Source organism: Eschscholzia californica, unplaced genomic scaffold, assembly GCF_041429995.1.
Source record: "Eschscholzia californica isolate CP2 unplaced genomic scaffold, dmEscCali1.0.p SCAF_5, whole genome shotgun sequence".
Classification (NCBI taxonomy): Eukaryota; Viridiplantae; Streptophyta; class Magnoliopsida; order Ranunculales; family Papaveraceae; genus Eschscholzia; species Eschscholzia californica.
In genome coordinates this window covers 44,813,534-44,836,349 of record NW_028238472.1, presented here as the reverse complement: position 1 = coordinate 44,836,349, position 22,816 = coordinate 44,813,534, and the positions used below count along the sequence as shown (strand labels likewise).

Genomic DNA, 22,816 nt, shown 5'->3' with positions numbered 1-22,816 from the left:
ATATTAAATAATAAATATTTACCAATTGTCCATCAATGTCCATATATATCTACGGATCTCTACGAAAATCGAAAAATATATATTTGAAATATTAATTAATTTTCTTTATTTCATGTGGTAAGACAGTAATAATATTAAAATAATAAACATCAACTAAATGTCTATAAATGTCCACAGATATTCACGGATGTCTACGAAAGTCGAAAAATATATATTCGAAATAGAAGTACAAATATATTATTTTAAATGATTAGAGAATAATGATAATATTAAAATAATAAATGTACACCAATTGTCTATCAATGTCCTAAGATATCCACATATGTCCACAAAAGTCGTAAAATATATTCTTGAAATATGAGTACGAATATATTATTTCATATGGTTAGACAATGATGATAATATTAAAATAATAAATGTCTATCGATTGTCCTTCAATAATAATAATAATAACAATAATATCAACTACACATTTTGTCTTTGGATTCAATATGTTGAAATGTCCCCAAGACATTTTGTCCATGAATCAAATGTCTTGAAATGTCCATAAAGACATTTTGTCTACGAACAAATGTCCTAAAATGTCTACGGAACATTTTGTCTCTGGGTGTCCCCCAATATCTGGATCCACTACCACCCTCTGAGTCTAAAGTGTCATTTCAAATGTCTCTAAGTTGTCCTAGTTACCTCTTATTGTAATAGTCCTCCCCAATTTTATTTTCTATGAAATTGCTCGGCGACATGGAGTATTTTTTAGAGACTTAAACAACTACTTTGTCACATGGAACATGAATAGTTAGAGACTGCTAAATAAAACTTGACATGCAATCAACTAGAGTTTCACAACTTTGAACAAAAAAAAAACTAGAGTTTCACAAGGAAGAACCTATAAGGGCGCCGTGACCAAATTGAGGGGGTTTACCTTGTAAAGTGGAATTTTAAATACACTCACCAATTTGTTATATTAGAGTAAGACCCCAAATGACAGGCTCTTAAAATTTTACCATTAGAAATTAGGGGTAGTTGGAGTCCCGACAACTATGTCATCAATGATTAAATATATGTATACATATATATAATTCCTCTTTGAGGGTGTAAGAAAAATCTAGATAACAGGAGAGGTGGGTGGACCCAAGCTGATTTTGTTGTTAATTAACTACAAGTTCCATGGATAGTGGAAGCATTTATTCTAATTAAGTTGATTTTCCTCCTAATTTGTAATCCTTTATGGAATGGTGTGTCACACCCTAAAATAGTCAAGAGAAATACCATTTGGCTTAAAATGGAGCTGATCAGGCACAAATCCAATGGGTTTTGGGGAGATGTAGAGTGAGAACCTTAGATAAATATTGACTGTTAAATTTGACTAACATAATCACAGTTTTCGTTGCCAAATTAGAACATTAGATAAATATGAGAACCAAAATTTTCTAGTTGGTCCAAAACGGGAGGCCACATTAGAATTGATCCTTTATACCAATAAACATTAAAAAACTCAAGTTGTTATAAATATAGCAAGTGATTAGTTCGTTCATACTAATCACTATAACTTAGCTTTCCATAATTGAAACCTTTTATTTCTAGTATTAATTAGTCAAGTATTCTAAATTAATTGGGAAAGCAAAGCCATTACCACCATTTTGATCTTCCCACTTGTTGTTTTTTCCTTTTCAATTGTTGGGTGGAAATTAGACAAAAAAGACAATATAGTTGATAAGAGTTTAAGCAATTATTAAGGCATAAGGCTAGTACTATGAGCTTACGAAAAGAGTTAAACTAGAAAAGCACTAGTGGTTTTCCATTAAAAAATGATTTATGAGAATGCTGATGATTAATGATTATTTTGAGAAATCAAATAATAACCAGCATTAGTAGAATGATGATTTTGTACAATGAAGTGGCTTAAGAGAGAACGGGTTAATTCGTGATTTCATCATTTTTGATTTTTTTTACCTTGAAATTTTCAATAGTTTGACCTCAATCTTATATTAGACACTGAGCAAACAAAATGCATGAAGAATTCTCAAATTAAACGTCAATTTTCGTAACTTTAACTTTTTGTTTTATATTTTCTGTAAATTGTATCAGATTGTTTTGTATGGGGAATTTATTTTACTAATTGGTGATCCCATTACTTCAAATAAAAAGACTTACTTAGAATGAGCATACATCTACCTTATATAACTGACATTTTCAAAGTTCTAGAACAAAGATGTCACGAATTCGCAACAGTAAAGAGAAATTGTGTCATTGATTTAGATTGGAATCACATGCATAGCAATTTAATATGGTCTGGTGAATGGTTGTTGTGATGGTGGCTAGATGGGTAAATGACAACGATGAGGACAGGTGGGGTTAGAGAGACGATGGAGCATCGCTTACTTAGACAATTTGACTCAATATGTTTGAAGAAACTGTCTGCGGGCTATACCCTAGTATAATAACAAATTAATAAACTAGTTGAAACAGTAAAGCACTTTAAGCAGGGAGATACCGCTAATTTTAAATGGTGTGAGCGTATTAGAAAATAAGTGTCAAACCCCTAATTTGGGATATCGCTATGGGAAATGAGAAAGTTTAATCTTCTTATAGTCTACCACCGTTTGATTTTCCCATATGATTTTCTTATATGAATCTATGTTGAGTCTTTATTCTAGATATTTATCTTCCTATACATCAATTTTTTGTTTAATACTTTTCTTGTGAAGAGAAAAGCTTTCAACTCGTTCAAAAGAGCGCTTACAAAATTTTTGTACTGAGCTTCTAAATTATCAGCCACGACAATGTCTCTTTTAACTAAGAATAAAGAGATATTTTCTTATGCAGTTTCCACTTAAAAGTTGCAGATGCATCGCAAACCGTATAGATGGTCCTTGAGAACCTATGATTTTTGAATCTACAATCTCACCTTTATGATGTAAGCGGTGACACAATCTCATTATTTAGACTTTTTGTAGTTTCCTTTATATAAGGTATAAAGTTAATTTTATGGAATTCTTATCGAAATAGTTATGAGTCTAGCTTTTTTATAAAGAACCTTGATGAAGGAAAAGCAGAATCAATATTAACTACATTACTTCCTATTTTTATCATCAAATTGGATTTGTTTAAAGAATTGTCTGTAATCAGAAATCCATTAAAACATCAATTTTTATATTTGGTAATTTAGACCAGTGCTATCAAAGTTAAAGAAGAAAGGTGACATCACAGAGTTGTAGTACGTTGTAGTACAAGGAGAGTGTTAGATATGTTCAAGCACCTAAAATTTTTCTTTCGAAAAAAGAAAGGAATGACCAAGTCTAAAACCCGAACATATAGTTGGATTCGAGATGATTAATCTATGCTAGAATCATAAACTTGAATTATTGGTAATAATGTATTGAGTTATTGAGGATCAAAAAGTGTAGTTCAATATGAGAAGAAAAGTCTTGAGGAGTCAAAGTATTAGTGCAGAAGGAGTTGAGAAATCCAAGAGTTCTCCTATCAAGTGCACAGAAGTGGGTCAGCATTTGGCAGCCAAACTGTGAATAATGTTGACATAAACTCCAAAATTCTAGAGGTCTCAGGTTCGATTATCGGAGGAGGTGGATTCTATGATTTATTGAAGATGATTTATTAAAGTATAAATAATGTTGTTGGGCCTCAGATCATAGTTTAGTTAGACTACAAACCCGTTCTTGTAAGAGTTTGAATTAGACGGTTATCGTGCTTATCACATCTTTGATGTATCAATGTCATTGTAATGACTGTCAAAAATTGTAGTCAATTTCCAAAAAAAAGTGCAGAGAAGTGGAAAATATTATGAATCTAAGTATTAATGTACTTCGGTAGTTCGGTATACATGCAAAGAATTTGCAAATGACCAATTTTCAGTCCGAAGTCTTAGATCGTTATAAACAGGTCTGACAAAATGTAAGTGATATAAAACAACGAAATAAGAAATTAATGTAAGCGAACAAAAATGTAGATTCTAACGAGTTCTCGAGTGTAGATCTATGAGCTCTGTACTGAGTATTTTTGCTCCTACATCTCCAAGTGAGTTATTGTTTACTATCTAAGTGCATTTTGAGTTCCTATAATGTTCATATGACTCCTACCCCTAATATCTCTCTTGAAAAGATTTCTAATAAAGTGGTATATTTGAGCAAAAGCCTCTAATCCTGTGAAGTTTTCTCCTTCAATCATTGAAGAAAATGAAGTGTCTCCCTGTCAAAGAGGAAGAAAAAATGAAGTCTAAGAGAATGATGCAAAATTTAGTGGTGAGAGGAAATTGTGATGATCCCCTCCATTTTTTGGAAAAAGAGAAGCTAAATAGTTTGGAGAAAAGATGACACAAACACGAGTGTGGCATATACTAGTTGGATTATGCGAAGCTGAAAACATCTACATAAATGGTTAAGAAAAGAGTGAACCTATCTCTTGAGTGACTAGAGAATGATGAACAAAAAAGTCATTCTCCTGAGTAACTAATGAATGATGACAAAAAGGTCGAGTCATTCTCATTGAGTAACTCAAAAACTCGTGTTGTGGAAGATTGATGAAGACAAGAGTTATTCTCGTACATAAATTACTTAATAAATGGTGTTGTGGAACATTATAGTGTTCAAGAGCATTGCCCAATTGATATTGATGATGTCGAAAAATGATTTTCTCGGATATCTTCCTTATGACCGATATTTCCGGTTAATGGCAAATTTCCCTATGAGTTTCTGATCGGATTAAGATGGACGGAGCCTCCAGAAAAAAACATACATTACGACACTCAAGTCAGTGAGGTGCTTTATTCAGTTGAAGGAAATAATTCAAAGTCAAAGTTTAAAAGATGACCTCTGATCTCTTTTTAGGACAAACCTGATATGCTGATATAGGTTTGGATGATCGAGACATTGCGGGGTAGAGATAATACGGTGGTAAGGCACCGGTCTTGATGATAACCACGACTAAATGGTCAATTAGAGGATAATATCTGATGATTGCATATCTTCTGACACTGGCGGATCCTTTGACATAACGCTTCGTGAATGAAAAGTGGGTATATGGTTCTCTGGCCTTTCGCGTCTTTGGTGTTATCTTCAGGTAGATATAAGCTCGAAGGGACTGAGCTTGCTCCAGCTGCTCTCTTTAGTTTGACTCTCAGGCTAGAGTAGGGCCCAGGTTTCGAAGTGTGATCTAGATCCACATTTCCCCCTTGCCTCTGGGCAGAGCGGGGATCGATGTACCGAGCTAACTTCTACTTACCCCCCTTTACTATTCTAAGACCAAAGTAGAGCTCTTATCAGAGTTGGTTCGAATTTACCTCTTCGCTTGCCTCTCGGCTAGCGCAGGTTTAAGGTGTCTAGGAAACTCATGTTGACCTTCAATATCTACGCTCAGGTAGCAACGTTCCACCGGACACACATCCCTGATAGCTTCGACGATGGTCTGCTTACGTGTGACCTTGGTTAATCTGTTGACTTCTTGACTTGGTCAAGGTTGACCAGTATTTGTCTCAACATGAGTATATCCACTCCTTAGCTAAAAGAAGAGACGCTAAAGTGTAGAAAAATTATTTTCACCTACCGGTTTAGCTGCCCATGTTAATGCTACATTGATAAGTCATTAATACTTCTAAAGTAAAGCGTGGCTTGGACAAAGCCGAGCTCAAGGTACCGAATTGAGTTTTGTCAACCTCTGTACTTTGTCCCTTTGGCCAGAGCAGGGCTCAACACGTACAGCTAACTCAGATTCGTCCTCCCTTTTGTCTCGAGGCAGTACATGGCTTAGCGTGTCGAGCCAACTTCAACAAACCTCTCTACTCTATTTCGAGACTTATGATGGGTGGGATCTCTTTCGGATCTACTTCTTCGCTTTTATTTCGGGGCCAACTCAGGGTTCAAGTCAATCTCCAAACTCTTTGACTTGTAAAAGATGGTATATTTGACTCAACACGAGTCTCCCCCGCTCTTTAGTACAATGAAGAGAGATTGAGGAGGATTCTACTGGAGCCCTTGGACTACACATGTCGGACATGGTTTACTCAATAACCGTCACCAACCTCATAAGCGTGATACCACCGGGTAGGAAAATCTACTGATTTGCCGATCCGTTTTATGTTTCTAGAGTTGTGCACTTGAAGTGTCTGGCCTCTCGGCGTTCAAAATTTTCATACTAAGAGGAGGTGGGGTGTAAAATCTCTTAGAACTCAATTCCTTTTATTTATCAAATCAATTGTTCTTATTACAACAACTCTTATTTATACTAATAGAAGAGAAAACAGAATTAGAGAAAGTTAGTTATTCACTAAACTAGAGTTAGTTGTAACTAACTTTTATTGTTATTTTGATTTTGTAGAGAACTAGTCAAGATGGACCAGTCAAGATATAAGCTGACCAAAGACTTAGTCAAGTATTGACCTAAGTATAAATTGTTGAGTTTTGCCCTAATTCTATTTTGCCCTAATTCTCCAAACGAGTTTCTGCAAAACCCTAGTTTCACAGCCCCCCTCAAACTGATGATGAAGAAGCTTGATGAATCATTAGTTTGGTTCGAAAATAGGCGAAGAGATCAAAGGAGAGACCCTTGGTGAAGATATCTGCTACTTGTTCTGTAGTAGAAAGATGATGAATCACCACAGTCCCGTTCGCAACCAGATCTCGAACATAGTGGAAGTCGACCTCGATGTGCTTCGTCCTTGCATGAAAGATCGGATTCGAAGCCAAATACTTGGCTGAGATATTATTCACAGTAAAGCACCATGGGTTTCTTCAAAGAACATCCAAGTTCTTCCATGAGGTACGAAATCCACACTACTTCAGTAGCCGTGTTTGATAATGCTTTGTACTCTGCTTCCGTAGATGATTTTGCAACAGTAGCTTGTTTCTTTGAGCACCATGAAACAAGAGTCGACCCAAGAAATACACAGTAACCACCTGTTGATTTTCGTGAGTCAGGGCAACCAGCCCAGTCTGAGTCTGAGTATGCTATTAGAGAAGTAAAATCTCCATGAGATATCTTTAGACCAGAACCCATTGAACCCTTAACATATCTTAATATCTTCTTAACCAAAACTAAGTGGGTTGTTGTTGGTTTGTGCATGAACTGAGCCGCATAATTGACAGCAAAAGAAAGATCTGGTCGAGTGAGGGTGAGATATTGCAAAGCCCCAACCAGACTTCTATATTCTGTTGGACTTGAAAGCTCATCCCCATCTGTAAGAGAAACCCTCTGTCCTACTGAAACTGGAAGCTTTGAAGGTTTGGAATCTAATAACTCAGCTTTTTGTAACAATTGAAGAGCATATTTGTTCTGTGTAAGCATCATATACCTCTGATTTTGATGATGAGTAACTTCTATACCCAAAAAATATGATAGTTGTCCCAAATCCTTCATTTTAGAGGCAACACTCAAATCATGTATTAAACCATTGATTTGAGTTACAGAACTCCCTGTGAGTATTATATCATCCACATATAGTAATAAGACCATTTGACCTGTGGTTGACCGAAAGACAAACATTGAGTGGTCTGTCTTGCTCTTATGAAAGCCATATGAATATAGGAATGTGGCAAATTTAGTGAACCAGGCTCTGGGTGCTTGCTTCAACCCATATAGAGCTTTATGAAGGTGACAGACATATGATTCTTTCCCTTTTTGAATAAACCTAGATGGTTGTACCATGAAAACAGGTTCATCTAGTGTCCCATGCAAGAAAGCATTTGAGACATCCAATTGCTTGATATGCCATGATCTTGAGACAGCTATTGTGAAAACAATTCTAATTGTATTAGACTTGACAACAGGACTAAAAGTCTCTGCATAATCAACTCCTTCCTGTTGATGAAAGCCTTTGGCCACAAGTCTGGCCTTGTACCTCTCTATACTACCATCACTTTTCTGCTTAAGTTTGAAAACCCACTTACATCCAAGAACATTCATAGTATTCTGATAAGGCACTAGAGACCAAGTTTCATTGTCTAAAAGTGCATTATACTCTTCCTGCATAGCTTTAGTCCATTCAACATGTTTTGCTGCCTCTTTGTATGATGTGGGTTCAGTGGGTAATTTCAAAATGGACAAATATGCTACATTTAATGTGTGAGGTGATGTGTAATGGGCCACAAAATCAGAGGGAAGTTGTTTACTCTTGATTATGCCATTTCTCCCTCTAGTAGTAACCTGTCCTACCTGCTGAGTCTGAACTGGGACAGGTGTAGTTGCTGGTGTACCAGTACTTGTATTGGAAATGCCCAACTCACTTGAACCATTTGTTCTAGAACCTGGATTAGTTGGTGAACTAGTAGAGATACTAGGTGTCCCTAATTCAGGAGTAGTAGGTTGAATAGGAAACATAGATGGAAGAGGTAATGAAATATGTGGACACATTAGCTGATCACCACTAGACTGTGTCTTAGTGATGTTGGCATATGGAAAGTTGCCTTCATCAAAAATGACATGTCTAGAAATATAAAGCCTCTTACTAGATGGTTCATAACATCTATATCCTTTGTGTTCATTACTATAGCCCAAAAAAACACAAGGAACACTTTTGGGACTGAGTTTATCATGTCTAAGTGTACCTAAATGTGGGAAGCATGCACAGCCAAATACCTTAAACTGTGAGTAATCAGGAGACACATGAAAAAGGACTTCATGTGGAGAAAGTCCATGAAGTAATTTGGTGGGTATTCTATTTATAATATAAACTGCAGTGTTGAAAGCATCATACCATAAGAATTTTGGTAAATGACAGTGAAAGGACATAGTATTACCTAGTTCTGTAATGTGTCTGTGTTTCATTTCTGCTTTGCCATTTTGTTGTGGTGTATATGGACACGAACACCTGAAAATAATGCCATTTGTGTCCAAGTACTTTCTGAATTCCCCTTGTTTCAATTCTGGTGCTCCATCAGACTGGAAATATACTATCTTCTCCTTTAGTAGATTCTCAACTGTGGTTTTGAAATGGATAAAACATTTTGTGCTATCAGACCTAGCCTTCATTGCATAAATCCAACTGTGTTTGCTAAAATCATCAAGAAATAGAATATAGTACTTGGCACCATTTGGTGTGGCAATAGGAGATGGACCCCATATATCACAATGAACCAAATATAATGGAGTGTTTGTTGTGGTTGATGAATCTTCAAAAGGTAGGCATTTGCTTTTTCCCATGACACAAGAATGACAAAGTAATTTATTTGTTGTAGGAGATAATGAAATCTTCTTTTCACTATGTAATTGTTTTATAATACCACTATTTGAGTGACCCAACCTAGCATGCCAAATATCATAGTTTTCTGCAGTAAGAGCTAGATGAGCAGAATACAACCTTTCTTTTAATATGGTATTATGGACCTCTATAGGATATAAATTTTGTTTCATAGGTCCTTCTGCCAAAATTTTCTTGGACCATAGATCTTTGATACTGTATCCCCAAGGTAGAAACTCAACAGAACATGAGTTTTCTTTAGTGAATTTAGAAATAGACAAAAGGTTTCTTTTTAGGTTAGGGACACATAGTACCTTATTCAGCTCAAAGGAATGAGTGGCAGTGGAAAGAGTAGAAGACCCAGTTTCTGTGATAGGTAGAAACTTACCACTACCTACCATTACTGCTTCTGTACCTTTATAAGCTTGAATTGAATGAAGGATAGAGGCACTGTGGGTCATATGACTGCTGGCCCCAGTGTCAGCTAACCAAGCTGTATCTTGAACAGAAGTACTGTCAGTAACAACATAACATTCTTCTGATATGCTATTATTTGATTCACAGTCATAGAAAATATCTTCTGATATATCCTTAACTATAGCTGTATGGCACTCTTGAAACACATCTTCATCATTTGCACTGTGATATCCTTGATATTGAGGTGAAATTTCATATATTTCAGCATTGTTACATTCCAATAGAGCTTCATCCTCATATAGATATGAATCTGTTTCTTGTACACCATTAGTTTTCATTTGTGATAGATCTTGCTTATCTTGAGACTCAGAATGATAACCCATATGGGTTTTATTTGGTTGATATCTGAAATAGCATACCCCAGCTGAATGACCCCACCTTTTGCAAATCCCACATGGGACTTTAGAGAAATCAAAATCATCAGCTCTTTTTCCTTTATATTGTTGATTTGACACTATAGGAGATGAAACAGTGTCATCTTTCTTTGCAGAGGCCTGATTTTTATAATAAGTAGGAGAAGCCTTAAAACCTTGTCTATATTGTTGTTGTTGATTATGTCTCTTTACATAATAAGCTTCCTGATCCACTTCTCTTGATAATAGCCACTGTTCATGTTGAATAAGCCTTGATTTGAGTTGAGCAAAAGATAGATGCTCATTATTTGCCCTTATAGCAATTGTCAATTGATCATAGTCCACACTTAGACCTTGAATTGCTATTCTAACCAACTCAGATTCATTTACTCTATCATTGACAGAAATTAAAGAATCTGAAATATGCTTTAATTCTCTTAGATAAGTAGATATAGATGAATTTCCCTTTTTAATAGTTTGTAATTTTCTTCTCAATTGATCTTTTTGAGATTCAAGACCTTCATTGTTTGTAAGAAACAAATAGTCCCAAATTTCTTTTGCTGTTTGAAGTCCATATGTATCATAATACACAGACTTAGAAAGAGTACTTTTTAGGTAAGACTTGACAAAATTCTCTTTACTCCTCCATTGTTGATAGTCTGGATTTACTTGCTCAACACCATGAATAAATTTAAGAGGTGGAGGTTCCTCAATAGTACCATTTACAAACCCTAGTAACTCATAAGTACTTAGAAGGGTTTCAACTTGGTCTTTCCATATGAGATAGTTAGAATCATCTAACTTTTCAGTGATAAAGCTAGTAACAGAGGAGATTGGAGGTAAAGTACCTGAGTTTGCAGCCATTGGAAAGATTGCTTGAAGAAAAGCCTGAAAAAAACTGTAAGTATTGTTATAATCCTTTGATCTTGAATGATTTTAAACTGAATTTTGATGATAATCTTCTGAATTTTGTGAGAATCTTCTGAATTTTGACGATAATCTTCTGAATTTTGTTGTTGAAATGTTAAATTTTGCTGAATGTTGAATGTTTTTCTTGATTTTGTTGCGAGATGATGAGTATTATTGAGCTCTGGAAGAGAGAAAACCCTAGCTTTGGATTCAAGAGAACCTAGACTGATACCATGTAAAATCTCTTAGAACTCAATTCCTTTTATTTATCAAATCAATTGTTCTTATTACAACAACTCTTATTTATACTAATAGAAGAGAAAACAGAATTAGAGAAAGTTAGTTATTCACTAAACTAGAGTTAGTTGTAACTAACTTTTATTGTTATTTTGATTTTGTAGAGAACTAGTCAAGATGGACCAGTCAAGATATAAGCTGACCAAAGACTTAGTCAAGTATTGACCTAAGTATAAATTGTTGAGTTTTGCCCTAATTCTATTTTGCCCTAATTCTCCAAACGAGTTTCTGCAAAACCCTAGTTTCACATGGGGCAACTTTACGTAACATTGGCATTTCCCTCCTTGCTATCTTTCTTTTTTGTATCAGTGAGTTGTTAGATCATCAAAGATCCAAATGAGGGCTCGTCTTCCTCATGACTGATGGATAGGACAGGGATCGCCAGAGCGCTCCTGCCCTCCCTATCTGCAACAGAGGTAGCTTCCTCGTGCTATCTCTGTGGTCTATCCATATCTCTTTGTTTTGCCTCGAGTTTTCTTTCCTCCTCTTTCTGCGGAAGTTTTTCTATGGCTTCCAAATCTTTATTACTACTGATAAATGAAGTGGAATAAATAGCCGATGTTGCAAATATACTTTTGGCAGAGGATTGGATGGTTTCCCTTCTTTCCTCGTTTTCTCTTTGTTTCTTCATCTCCTCCACTTCTTGTATTTTCAAGAGAGTGGATTGCATCAAACGCATGACGTTGACATTCGACCTTTTTCTTCCTTCAATGTGCAATTTCTACTGCTAAATCCTCAAACTTTTTTCCTTCTTTCTTCCCCTCTCACTCTTACCGCATCTATTTGAAACAAGAGGCACATCTAGTTTGTCGGCGCTTTAAATATTTTTTTCTTCTCATAGTACCATATTTCTAGAGTTAGTTTTATACGAGCTAGGAGCTACAATATTCAATCACTTGTTACTGTTACTTTTCAGTTTTTTGTTGAGGTCTATCTTGTAAAGGTACTCACATTGGATAATGATAGATATCAAAATTTCGTAGTAAACGTAATTGGTTACTTCCTGTGCATCAATGGTTCAAACTGCAATTGTGTTATTCTCACACAAAATCACTGTATCGGGAATTGACTGTGTGATATTTAATGAACTTTGGATCAGGGTCGTGTGGTGGGGGGGTGCGGGTCGGCCGCTCACACCGGGCCCCACCACAAAAGCCTAGTCTTTTAACTTCTCTACGAAGCTCTAAAGTTGTAATTGAGAAAGGTCGAAAGTGATACACAAGTGGTGTTGAGTTCGAGCTGCACTGCCTGCGCTTTTCATCTATTATTGTTATAGAGCCCAAATTCTTCATGCGAGCTACCTCGATGGTTTTAGTCTCTTTTGTGCTTCTTGTTTTTTTTTGCAGTGTAATAATTCAATTCTATTGTATTTGGAACTAAACAAGATGTTAAGGGTTCATATTTGGTCATTTTTCTTTCTCGCAAATTTGCTCTCTCATTTTAGATTATGTGAATAGTAATGCCTCTCCATATTATATCAGGGTTCGATCAAATCTTACTGTTTCTAGAAATAATGTGTAAAAAGAAAGTATATTCATTATATGACATAGATACACTGAATCGATCTATTATTTGTTACTATTCCCTTGTATAACTTTGCACTTCTTGTATAGTTTTCAGCATCAACATCAGTAAATTTCAGTATGCAAATCTGTGTTTTAAATCCGATTTTAAAGTGGAACTACCCGAAGCCTGACCCATCTGAGCCCATTTTGGCCGTTGCGGGCCACTTCACATGGCGGTTTTCGGGCAAGGTTTCATAGAATTGCCCGACCCGAGCCCGCCCATTAATTTCAATGAACTTTGAAATGTCCCACTCGGAACGCCCGAACCTGATTTCTTAGTACCCATGGGCGTCCGAGCCTGACCTGTTTTCCACCCCTACTTTGTATTGAATTAAAAATATTTTGGATCTTAAAGGTCGTGTAAAGACCCTTAAAACTAACACTGAGTGAGGTTTGAAAGTCCATTTATTTTTAATCTTTTAAGGTGTAGAAGTCCATTTATTCCCTTAAAACCCAAATTTTAAAAGCATACCCTCCTCCCTATAGGAGTGAGGTAATAAATACAAGTATCCCACTCTCTCTCTCTCTCTCTCTCTCTCTCTCTCTCTTTCAAGTTTATGTATATATATCCAATTCCCCAAATTTGTGTAGGATTGGTTAGTTAAACTATCCGGTTGTTTCGTTCTTCACTGGCAGTTTGAAAGCCTAAAGATACTGAAAAACCAAATAGATAAGGAATCGTTAATCCATTTCAACTATTTCGGAGATTCATTTCACCTTATTTATCTCTCAATCTCTTCTCTGATACCCAAGTATACATATTTTATCTAATCTATCTATCTATTATCACCTTAATCTGATCCTTAATTATCCCTCACATTACATCCAGATTTAGAAAGAGAAAGAAACCCATTTTCCCCTCTATTTAATACTTACCAGGCTCTGTTTTTACATACCCTCTTCTGCTCTAAAACTATTTACCCAAAGTTAATTACTTCATTTACAATGGAATTCTTGAAAGAATTGGAAGGAAAGAGAGTTCATGACAGTTTAAATTTTCAGAGTAACAAGATGATGATGGTGAAGGAGAATACTAGTAGTACTAAAAGATGTCTATGGGTACCCGGACCGATAATCGTCGGTGCTGGACCTTCTGGTTTAGCAGTTGGAGCTTGTTTACAATCAAAAGGAATCCCAAGTTTGATTCTTGAAAGAGCTAATTGTATAGCATCTTTATGGCAGTTAAAAACGTATGATCGTCTTCGTCTTCATCTTCCTAAAAAACTATGTGAGCTTCCATTAATGTCATTCCCTGATGATTTTCCTACTTACCCAATTAAAAAACAATTTGTGGACTATTTAGAAGCTTATGCTAATAGATTTGATTTACAACCACAGTTTAATGAAACCGTTGTTAATGCCGAATTTGATAATAATATTGGGTTATGGAGAGTAAGGACTAAAAAATTGAAGGAGGATTTGATCGAATACGAGTACTTAAGTCGGTGGTTAATTGTTGCTACAGGCGAAAATGCCGAAGGAATCATACCGAAAATTGATGGAATTGAAGAATTTATAGGGCCTATTGTTCATACAAGTTTGTATAAGAATGGGAAACCTTTTTGTGGGAAGAAAGTTTTGGTTGTTGGATGTGGGAATTCAGGAATGGAAGTTTGTTTAGATCTCTGCAACTTCAATGCCAAACCAACTCTTGTGGTTAGAGATAAAGTGAGTACTACTTTTTACCCATGGATTTGAATCATTTAATAGTCAACTTTTTAAGCTCATTCGGGCGATATTTCGTTGTTGCAGGTTCATGTTTTACCTAGAGAAGTGCTGGGTAGATCAACTTTTGGGCTATCCATGTGGTTGCTCAAATGGCTTCCTATACGCGTTGTTGATCGGTTACTACTTCTGTTAACAAGGCTTGTACTTGGAAACACAGCTCAACTAGGTCTAATTCGGCCCAAAATCGGTCCTCTCGAACTCAAAAATGTTACAGGCAAAACGCCTGTGTTAGATGTTGGAACACTAGCCAAAATCAGAGCTGGGGAAGTCAAGGTACAAATTTTGTGTTAGACGTCGTGTTTAAAACTTTTCCTTCAAGGTTTTCGTAAATTTCCATGAGGAACATTCAATTTTCTAAATTTTTTTTGTAACTTCCCACCATTTTATGTATGATTAATAGTTAGGGTAAAATTTCGCTAAGCAATCTCTACACATTTATTCATATTACCTTTTTAAGTAATGTAGGTAATGAATGTCGGAAGGAAAATGCTTACACGATATGGTCAATAGTGCAGGTATGTGCCGGTGTAAAGCGATTAATGCGTAACAAAGTCGAATTTGTAGATGGAAATGTAGAGGACTTTGATGCTATTATCATGGCCACAGGTTACAAAAGCAATGTACCATATTGGTTAAAGGTACTTAGGCCTATCTTTTTTGCTTTGTGAGCTTCCTTTTGCATTAAAGTTGTAACTAACTCTTGATATTGAAATGTTTCTTAGGATAGACATTTGTTTTCGGAGAAGGACGGGCTACCAAGAAGACCATTTCCTAATGGTTGGAAAGGCGAATATGGGTTATATTCGGTTGGGTTTACAAAACGAGGATTGCTAGGTTCGTCAATGGATGCAAATAGAATCGCCTTAGACATAGAACAATACTGGAAACATGATCAATCTAAGGATTTAACTGCATTTACTCGTCGGTCACCACTATGATAAAACAAAGTTGAAGGGGAGAAAAATGAATTGGAAATAAGAATTGAAGGCCTTGGGGAAGGTTGAATATGTAATTAAAGAGTAGGGTAATTGATCTTGGTGTGGTTGAGGGGAACCTCAGACTATTTTGTACATCTTGTACATTGATATTTTTTCTCTGATTAGGGTTGACTTTTAGGAATGAAATTTTAGAAATCTTTATGTTTTTTTCAGATGAAAGGTCACAGTGAGATTGTTTCTCTGACTTGGAAATTCAAATAAACAAGTTTTGAATTGTATGCTTGTGTTTTCCCCCACTACAATGGGGTTGTAGGTGTTTTCCCTCTTATTCTTATTTTAACATTTGTTTGCCAAAGAACAATTTAAGGGTAAGTTTTAGATCCTAACTTCTATTTCACTTAGCCGAAAAATAATAATTTATAATATTAGGTTCACCCCACACAACATCTCTAATGCAATACTTTTTCTTACTAACTCTCCGTGCATCATCTTCAAGATGAAATATTTAATTTTAGAGTGTCTTTTTGAGATATTTCTAATTGTCTAACTGATCGTTTTTTTAATATATATATGAACTAAAAGAAATCAAGTCTTCATGCATTTTTAAAAGATTTGCGCTCGGAACACATAAAAATAGAAGCATCTTTATTTTGCTACCTAAGAGTGATGCTGTGAGGGTCTCAAATTGAGACATGACATTTTCCTTCATCAAAAAAAAAAAAATTGAGACATGACATTGAACTAATAGGTATTTTATGAGTTATGTGCATTCCAGAAGCTCTACGTAGTATATCTTCATGAAAAGTAGTAGATCTATCAGTTTTTACCTCTTGAATTTTATTTCAACCTCACAAGCCCATAAAAATAATTTTAGCTCCTTGGCCATTTGACTTTTTACATTACATCTATACGATGAACAGGCAATTGAAAATTGTTACTTGAGTCAAAATAATCTAAATAATTCGTCTCTACTAGATTCATTCATCCTATATATAATTAAGTATGATAAAGTTCACAACTTTTAGGGTCTTTTCGTTCGTGATCTTTATGATCTTTTGTTTGTAACCTTTAGGATCTTTTTATTTTGTTTTTGTAATATTGTACTCCTTTCTCTTCATGTTGTCTTTACTTTTGTATGTTTTATGTTGTAATTTACCTTAGTATATCCATGTTGTACTCAAAGGAGTCAAAAGTCTCAAAACCATGTAAAGTATTGGATTGAAGTCCTACTTATGATTGAAATTCTGGTTTAACTAAAAAAAAACACTTTACTTTTTTAACTAAAGTAAAACGTGTCATAATAATATGTCTAACCGTTTTTCATGTTTAAAATAATCAAAAAGTATACTCAACCCGCCTCTTGGGACTGCCGCTTGAACCGCCTGTGAGAGAAACAAGAGTTTTTTTTCTCCTCTCACATGTTCAGTCACGTGGAGAGAGAAATCCTTGTTTATCTCATATGTGATCCAAGTGGGAGTTCAAGGAGGTGGGTCAATGTAAGACTTGTAAAATAATGTCAAATTTTTTTTTTTCTTTTTTTGCTTTTTAATCAAAATCAGATTTGGTTATGAGATTAAATTATAGCTAGTATTTCGAAGTCGATATGAATACCTAATAAACTTATTACGTTGAAGTTATGTTTCACACCGGGAATAAAATACAATTATTAGAAATTGCTTTCGATAATGGGGTTTTGTGTATAGAAATTCATCAAAAATCTTATTCCGAAGGAAAATGTTATTCTTGCTCAAGGGAGAATCTTAAACCCGGAGTGGGTGGGTTTCCGATCCCCTTTTTCTCTAGAATCGTCAATTACATAATCTACAAATTATCGAAATTGATTTCTACTTCTCCTATTCCTGACGAACCCATTCTAGAGAATCGTCAATGGCATTCTTTAGTTTGCCGCCGTTCAAGTAGATTTTTTTTTTTTGTTGAAGAGAATAGTAGTTGTTATTTCAAGGATTTTGTGTTGGTGTTTATTCCGACCAGGGGGAATGTATCATATGTCAAACCAATTCAATGGCTTCAAAACAATAACCAAACCTAGAGACAGAGAGAGGGTTGTTATATGTTCTTATCATAATGAAAACTTCTTATATTAAGTACAAACAGGGTAAGCAAGAGTACACTAAAATTTTTCCACTTAATGCTTGTTATGGCCCATATATTAGATCCCATCTTTACATGGGTCCTCTCTTTTTTTCTCTCTAGCCTCATTCTCTCTCTCTCTCTCTCTCTCTCTCTCTCTCTCTCTGACTCTCTCTCTCATCTTTGCCAATTGCTTATAAAGAATATTCCAACAACAAATATGTACAATATGCAGGTAAAGAAGAAAAGATAGTCATTGAGCATGGCTAACTCATGATAACTGACATAAACCCTACTGATATTCAGATCTCACACATGCTTCCCAGGCATTCATTCCATTAGTCCTTTCTCTCACTTGAAACATCATTTCTGCTTCCCCATGTTCTTCAATTCTCTTCTTTCAAGAACCAACAGAGTACCACCAAAAACATATGTACATGGATGGTGGGCTCTCTCAATTACACATTCCTCATTATGGGTCTCTCTCTATATCTATCTATCTATAATTCTAGTATATATATATAGCCAGTGGTATATATTATCACCTACATTATAATATCATGCATACATACCTTAAAAGCACAAAACAAAATTGATTAGCCGTCGACAATATAAAAAAGGAAAAATAGGAAGACGCATAGAACCAAAAGCGATATTAGTGATCTACGAGGAAATTAAGGAACTTAGAACAATTAATTTTTTATGTATTTCTAAAGTAGTGTAATCATTCTTGCATTTTTCATGTACACAAGATAATCATTTGGTTAATTTATATTACTCCTAAATAAACAATTTTAACAAAAATGCAAGGTTCGAAAATTGAGAAGATATTGAACTTTAGTCATGCCAGTACATAATAGTACTTACATTCACAGTGTAGTTCGTGTTAGCTAATGTTCTTTTTCAAAATTTAAGATTTAAAAGCTGACTCGAAATTTAGTTCTACTACAAATTATGTACCATTTCTCTTCTTTTCCTTGACTTTTGTCTCGTAAAATGTAACTCGCTCAAATTGACAAAATCAACTTGTGAACGGATTCATACGAAGTGAATAAGACCTAGAGAAGAGTTAGATTTACACAAGCATATGTACCTAAACAAAACTTTTTTTTTTTTTGTTGAACATGTCATAAATAAATTAAGTTACGTATTCTTTCACTATTGTTTATTCAGGACCATTTGGTCGAGATGTTTGCTTCAACATGTCATAAATAAATTTAAAGATACAAAATATTTGGGAAAGATGAGAATTGTTTGCATTTTAGTTGTGATAAATGGTGAATCCATATATGTAAGTGTAATTAAAGTCTCAGATTTTTTTTTCTGTTTTCTTAAAAACACCCAAATTGAAATGCTTTTTAAGAAAACCTTGGACCTAGGTTTACCTATGGAAGTGGTCCAATAATGCCCCCATTGAGCCCATAGGTTCACCTTAATGAATTCACATGGCTCACATGATCAATCATCAGAGATCAGGACCATTCAAATAGTTAGTGTGGAGTCCATCATAATCGTAATTGCAAAATTGTGTGGTCCTAAAATAAAGAATTAACTGAAAAGGTGATCTTGACCACACCATTGGTATAAACTACTTATGTTGGACCATTTTTTATGTATGACTTTATTGAAATCAGATGGCTAGGGATGATTCAAGAGGTAGTCATCAACTTACTTGTCCAAATCAACGACAGACATTTATTCAATTGAGAGAGATGATTGTGTGATTGGTTATCATTGAGAGTGACTTGCTTATGATTATCTTTCCTCATCATAATCACATCATGAATTACTCCATCTTGGACCCACCTTTGGAATTCATTTTCTCTTAACAAGCTAACCATTCTAGAGGCCGACTGAAAATTCTCACAATAATTCACAATTATATCTCCAAAAAACAATAAATTGTCCATTTTCTACTTTATTTTTGTAGAGTTAATGGAGTAATTAACGTAACAAATCAAGAGTCGAAGATTTGACGATCAATAAAAATCCAAAATACTTGAAGATATTCTAAGATATATGAAAATCTAGAAAATTTAGTTTAATTTATTTAGATAATTATAATATAGTTTCCTTGTTTAGTTAGGAACTTAAGAAATTAGAAAACTCTAATTCACTCTGTAGCTATGAGTTGGTTCATAGAGTTTAATTCATTTAGCTATGTCTCACTAATGTAACTTATCATTTTTATAATTGACCTAATATTTGCGAGTATCTTTACCTAGGAGCATCTCGATCTCTATAACTTATTGTACCACGTAAGGTTTATGAATTTATGAAAAAACTATCTTCAATAGGACACTCTAATTAGACAATCTCCATTGCAAAACTTTAAAAAAACTATTAATCTTATGTGTCAAGTCTCAATTGAAATTTGTCACTCTTATGTGACAAAATAGAGATCCTCTATTTTTAGTGATGCCCCCAATGTAAATATGTAAAGTTGTGTTGTTTATTTATGTGTAGAGGTAATTTTTGTAAAGAAATATTTAGTTGTTTGAAAAATATATGAAGACTTGATTTATGTTGGTATAAATTGAAAATCTTCGAGATTCAAATTGAGTTTTGCTTTAGAGAGTGTTTTTTAAGAAAAATTTAAAAATCCTATGTGGCACTTAGAATTTTTATGATTGATTGTTGCATTGGAGATGCACTTAGAACTCTAAATTTAGAGCCTCCTGCAGAGAATCTTTAACTATCTCAATCGCCAAACTTTGGTGTTAAGCCAATAGGAAACTTTCTTCCATAATTACCTCTTTCTTATTAGAGCACCTCTAATGCAAAATTAAAAAAACTTAAATTGTCTTATGTGTTAAGGCTCATTTGAATTTCTTATTAGAGCATCTTTATTGTTTAGTTTGGTTATGAAATTTGTAGAGAGTGATTTTGTCTGTAGATTATTTAGTAAACACTTCCAGACAAACGGGAATTGCAAACTCATTCTCCCGTTGGGTTTGGAATTTCCCTTGGAGGAAGAAATCCTAGTCTAGAAGGAATTCCCCCGTACCAAACACTATTTTTGGATGCAATTCTCTACAATGACATTTTAGTCCCTGTGAAACTAGGGTTTTAGAGAGAAATTGAGAGAAGTCGAAATAAGAGATTAGGAGTTCTTAGAATTTCTTACAGTCCCACCAACCAAGAGATGGTATAAGGAATCTAAACTCATGGGAGAAGTTATAGGAGGTTAAGATCCTCCCATGGAAAAGTATGCCTCTCTTTTTCTGAAAGTCAAAAAAGAATCTAAATTACTACTTTACTTTTCAGTTATTTTCTTTTTCTGAAGCTTCATACATCTCCATCAAAATCCAATATCTATGTTCATTTAGGGTTGTTTGAGAGATACACCTCTTCCTTTTGCCACTCAAAAAAGTGTTTCGATTCTTACCGAGATAAAAAAGAACACCTGTATTAGAAAGTGATATCGAGAGAGATAGAGAAAGCATCTAGTTTCATTCCTAAGTTAAAGTAGATAGCACATTAGGAACCCCTTTTTCACTTTTCTTAAAAAACCTAGAATCTTGATCACATATTCTTATATTCCACCACCACATACAAATTTTCACAACCACCTTCATGCATTCCAAAATGATAGACGCAAACGCAATCTAATGTCGGCCAGTGTCGGCCTTGATTTCTTGGCTCGACTATCATTGATGTTATGCGTTTGAGACGACTATGTTTCAAAATAGTACCACAACACTAAAATCAATCAGGGTCACAAAAACAAAGTCTTATAGCCAAGTATATAACGTCGAGACCACAACTATATTTTATCAGTCGTAGAAATTGATGCTCCCAAGCAAAATAAATCGTGACCCCAACTTTCTTTCGGTGAGATGAGTGCTCTACATAAAATTCAAAATCCTTTTCAATCCCACTAGTTATGACATTTGAGATTACCTTTCAAATGAAACCACACAAAAGTAAGGAATATTGGTCTACATCTTTCAGTTCTCCTGACAAGGCGGAATTCATCAATGACTTGTTTACTCTATGGTTTCTAGATGCCTTTTACTTGTTTCAGGTCTTCTGACAATACAAACTTCATATATTACTTTAATTCTTGCTTGTCTTGGAACTGAAATGGAATCTCCAACAAAGTTGCATCAATAGATGCTTGCTTGTACATGGTTGGGCCAACATTGATAATACACTTTTTACATGGTAAGTGGATCTAATGGGTTTAGTTGAATTGACCTGCACAAACTTGCCTTACACATCCCTCATGTGAGAGAGGGAGCAAATGTAGAGATGAATCCTAGTAGCCCTAGGACTACTCTAGACATGAAAGCTACCTTATTTAGTTATTTAGTTCCCATCTTTGGGGATTATGTGGGCTTCGAAGAGGCCCAGAAACGAAAGAACCCAAAAGGGCCTTTCATTAGGAAAATTTTCTATGTGCACTTATAAAAATCACAAACAAAAGAGTTAATTCTTATTTGGCCCCCTACTTTGTGACCAGCTTCCTTTATGGTCCCATATTTTCTGTAAATTCAAATATGACCCCCTATTTTGAAGTAAATGTCCTAACTGCCCTTTCTATATTTATTTTTTCAATATAAAATAAAAAAGAAAGCTTCAATTCCACCTCATTTCCCTCTCCCCCAAACATATCTCTCCACGTCACCTCTCTTTCTCTCTCCAACTCACCTCTCTTCTCCGGCGACCTTCATAAAAAAAAGAAAAGAAAAACACTCATCTCTCTCTCTCTAGAAACTCCGGCGAAGGGGTCACCCTTCGCCGGAGATCTGGTCTATTCTCCAAAAGAGAAAACTCTCGTAAAAAAAAAAATCTAAAAAGGAGATTCTAGATCTAAAAGCATTGTATCCAAAAATTTAAAGTTTAGGGTTTCGAAAAGGTTAAATAAAATCATCGAAACTATAAATAAAAGCCATCATAATCAACAAATATACTATAACCGAAATATCTAAGAATGAGATTTCTTACTTTAATAAGAATTTAGTTTAGGGTTCAGGAAGAAAAAAAAAAAAGACAATATAGTAACCTTTAAGATGGGATGTTGTTGGCTTAAAAAAAGTTGATTAGAAGGGAGGCTTGTCGTTGAATAAGAGCATCTCCAATGCACACTCAAACTCTAAATCTTAGAGTTCCACATAGGATTTTGTGGAGTTTCTCTTTAAAATCCATCGCCAATGCAAAACTTAACCTGAATCTCTAAAATGATGTGTCAAGATTTATTTTAGAGATCCTTAAGAGGAAACTCTAAATTTAGAGTGTCCTCTTGAGGATTTCTAAATGCCACATAAA

At 34.8% G+C, this 22,816-nt stretch overlaps 1 protein-coding gene across 1 annotated transcript; it reads left to right on the top strand.

Annotated features, from left to right (window-relative positions):
* The first annotated feature begins 13,269 nt into the window (after positions 1-13,269).
* On the top strand, positions 13,270-15,732 carry LOC147539610 (indole-3-pyruvate monooxygenase YUCCA2-like). The gene is made up of 4 exons (XM_086644405.1): positions 13,270-14,456; positions 14,541-14,789; positions 15,032-15,154; positions 15,239-15,732. Exons 1-4 carry the CDS (start codon positions 13,734-13,736, stop codon positions 15,452-15,454), a joined length of 1,311 nt encoding a protein of 436 aa, XP_086500531.1. The 5' UTR covers positions 13,270-13,733; the 3' UTR covers positions 15,455-15,732.
* The last annotated feature ends 7,084 nt before the right edge of the window (positions 15,733-22,816 follow it).

Excerpts from the sequence above, each read along its gene's own strand:
- LOC147539610 (XM_086644405.1), top strand. The coding sequence starts at position 13,734 with ATGGAATTCTTGAAAGAATTGGAAGGAAAGAGAGTTCATGACAGTTTA. Across the intron at positions 14,457-14,540 it reads CTCTTGTGGTTAGAGATAAA|GTTCATGTTTTACCTAGAGA; the intron begins GTGAGTACTACT and ends TCGTTGTTGCAG. Across the intron at positions 14,790-15,031 it reads TCAGAGCTGGGGAAGTCAAG|GTATGTGCCGGTGTAAAGCG; the intron begins GTACAAATTTTG and ends TCAATAGTGCAG.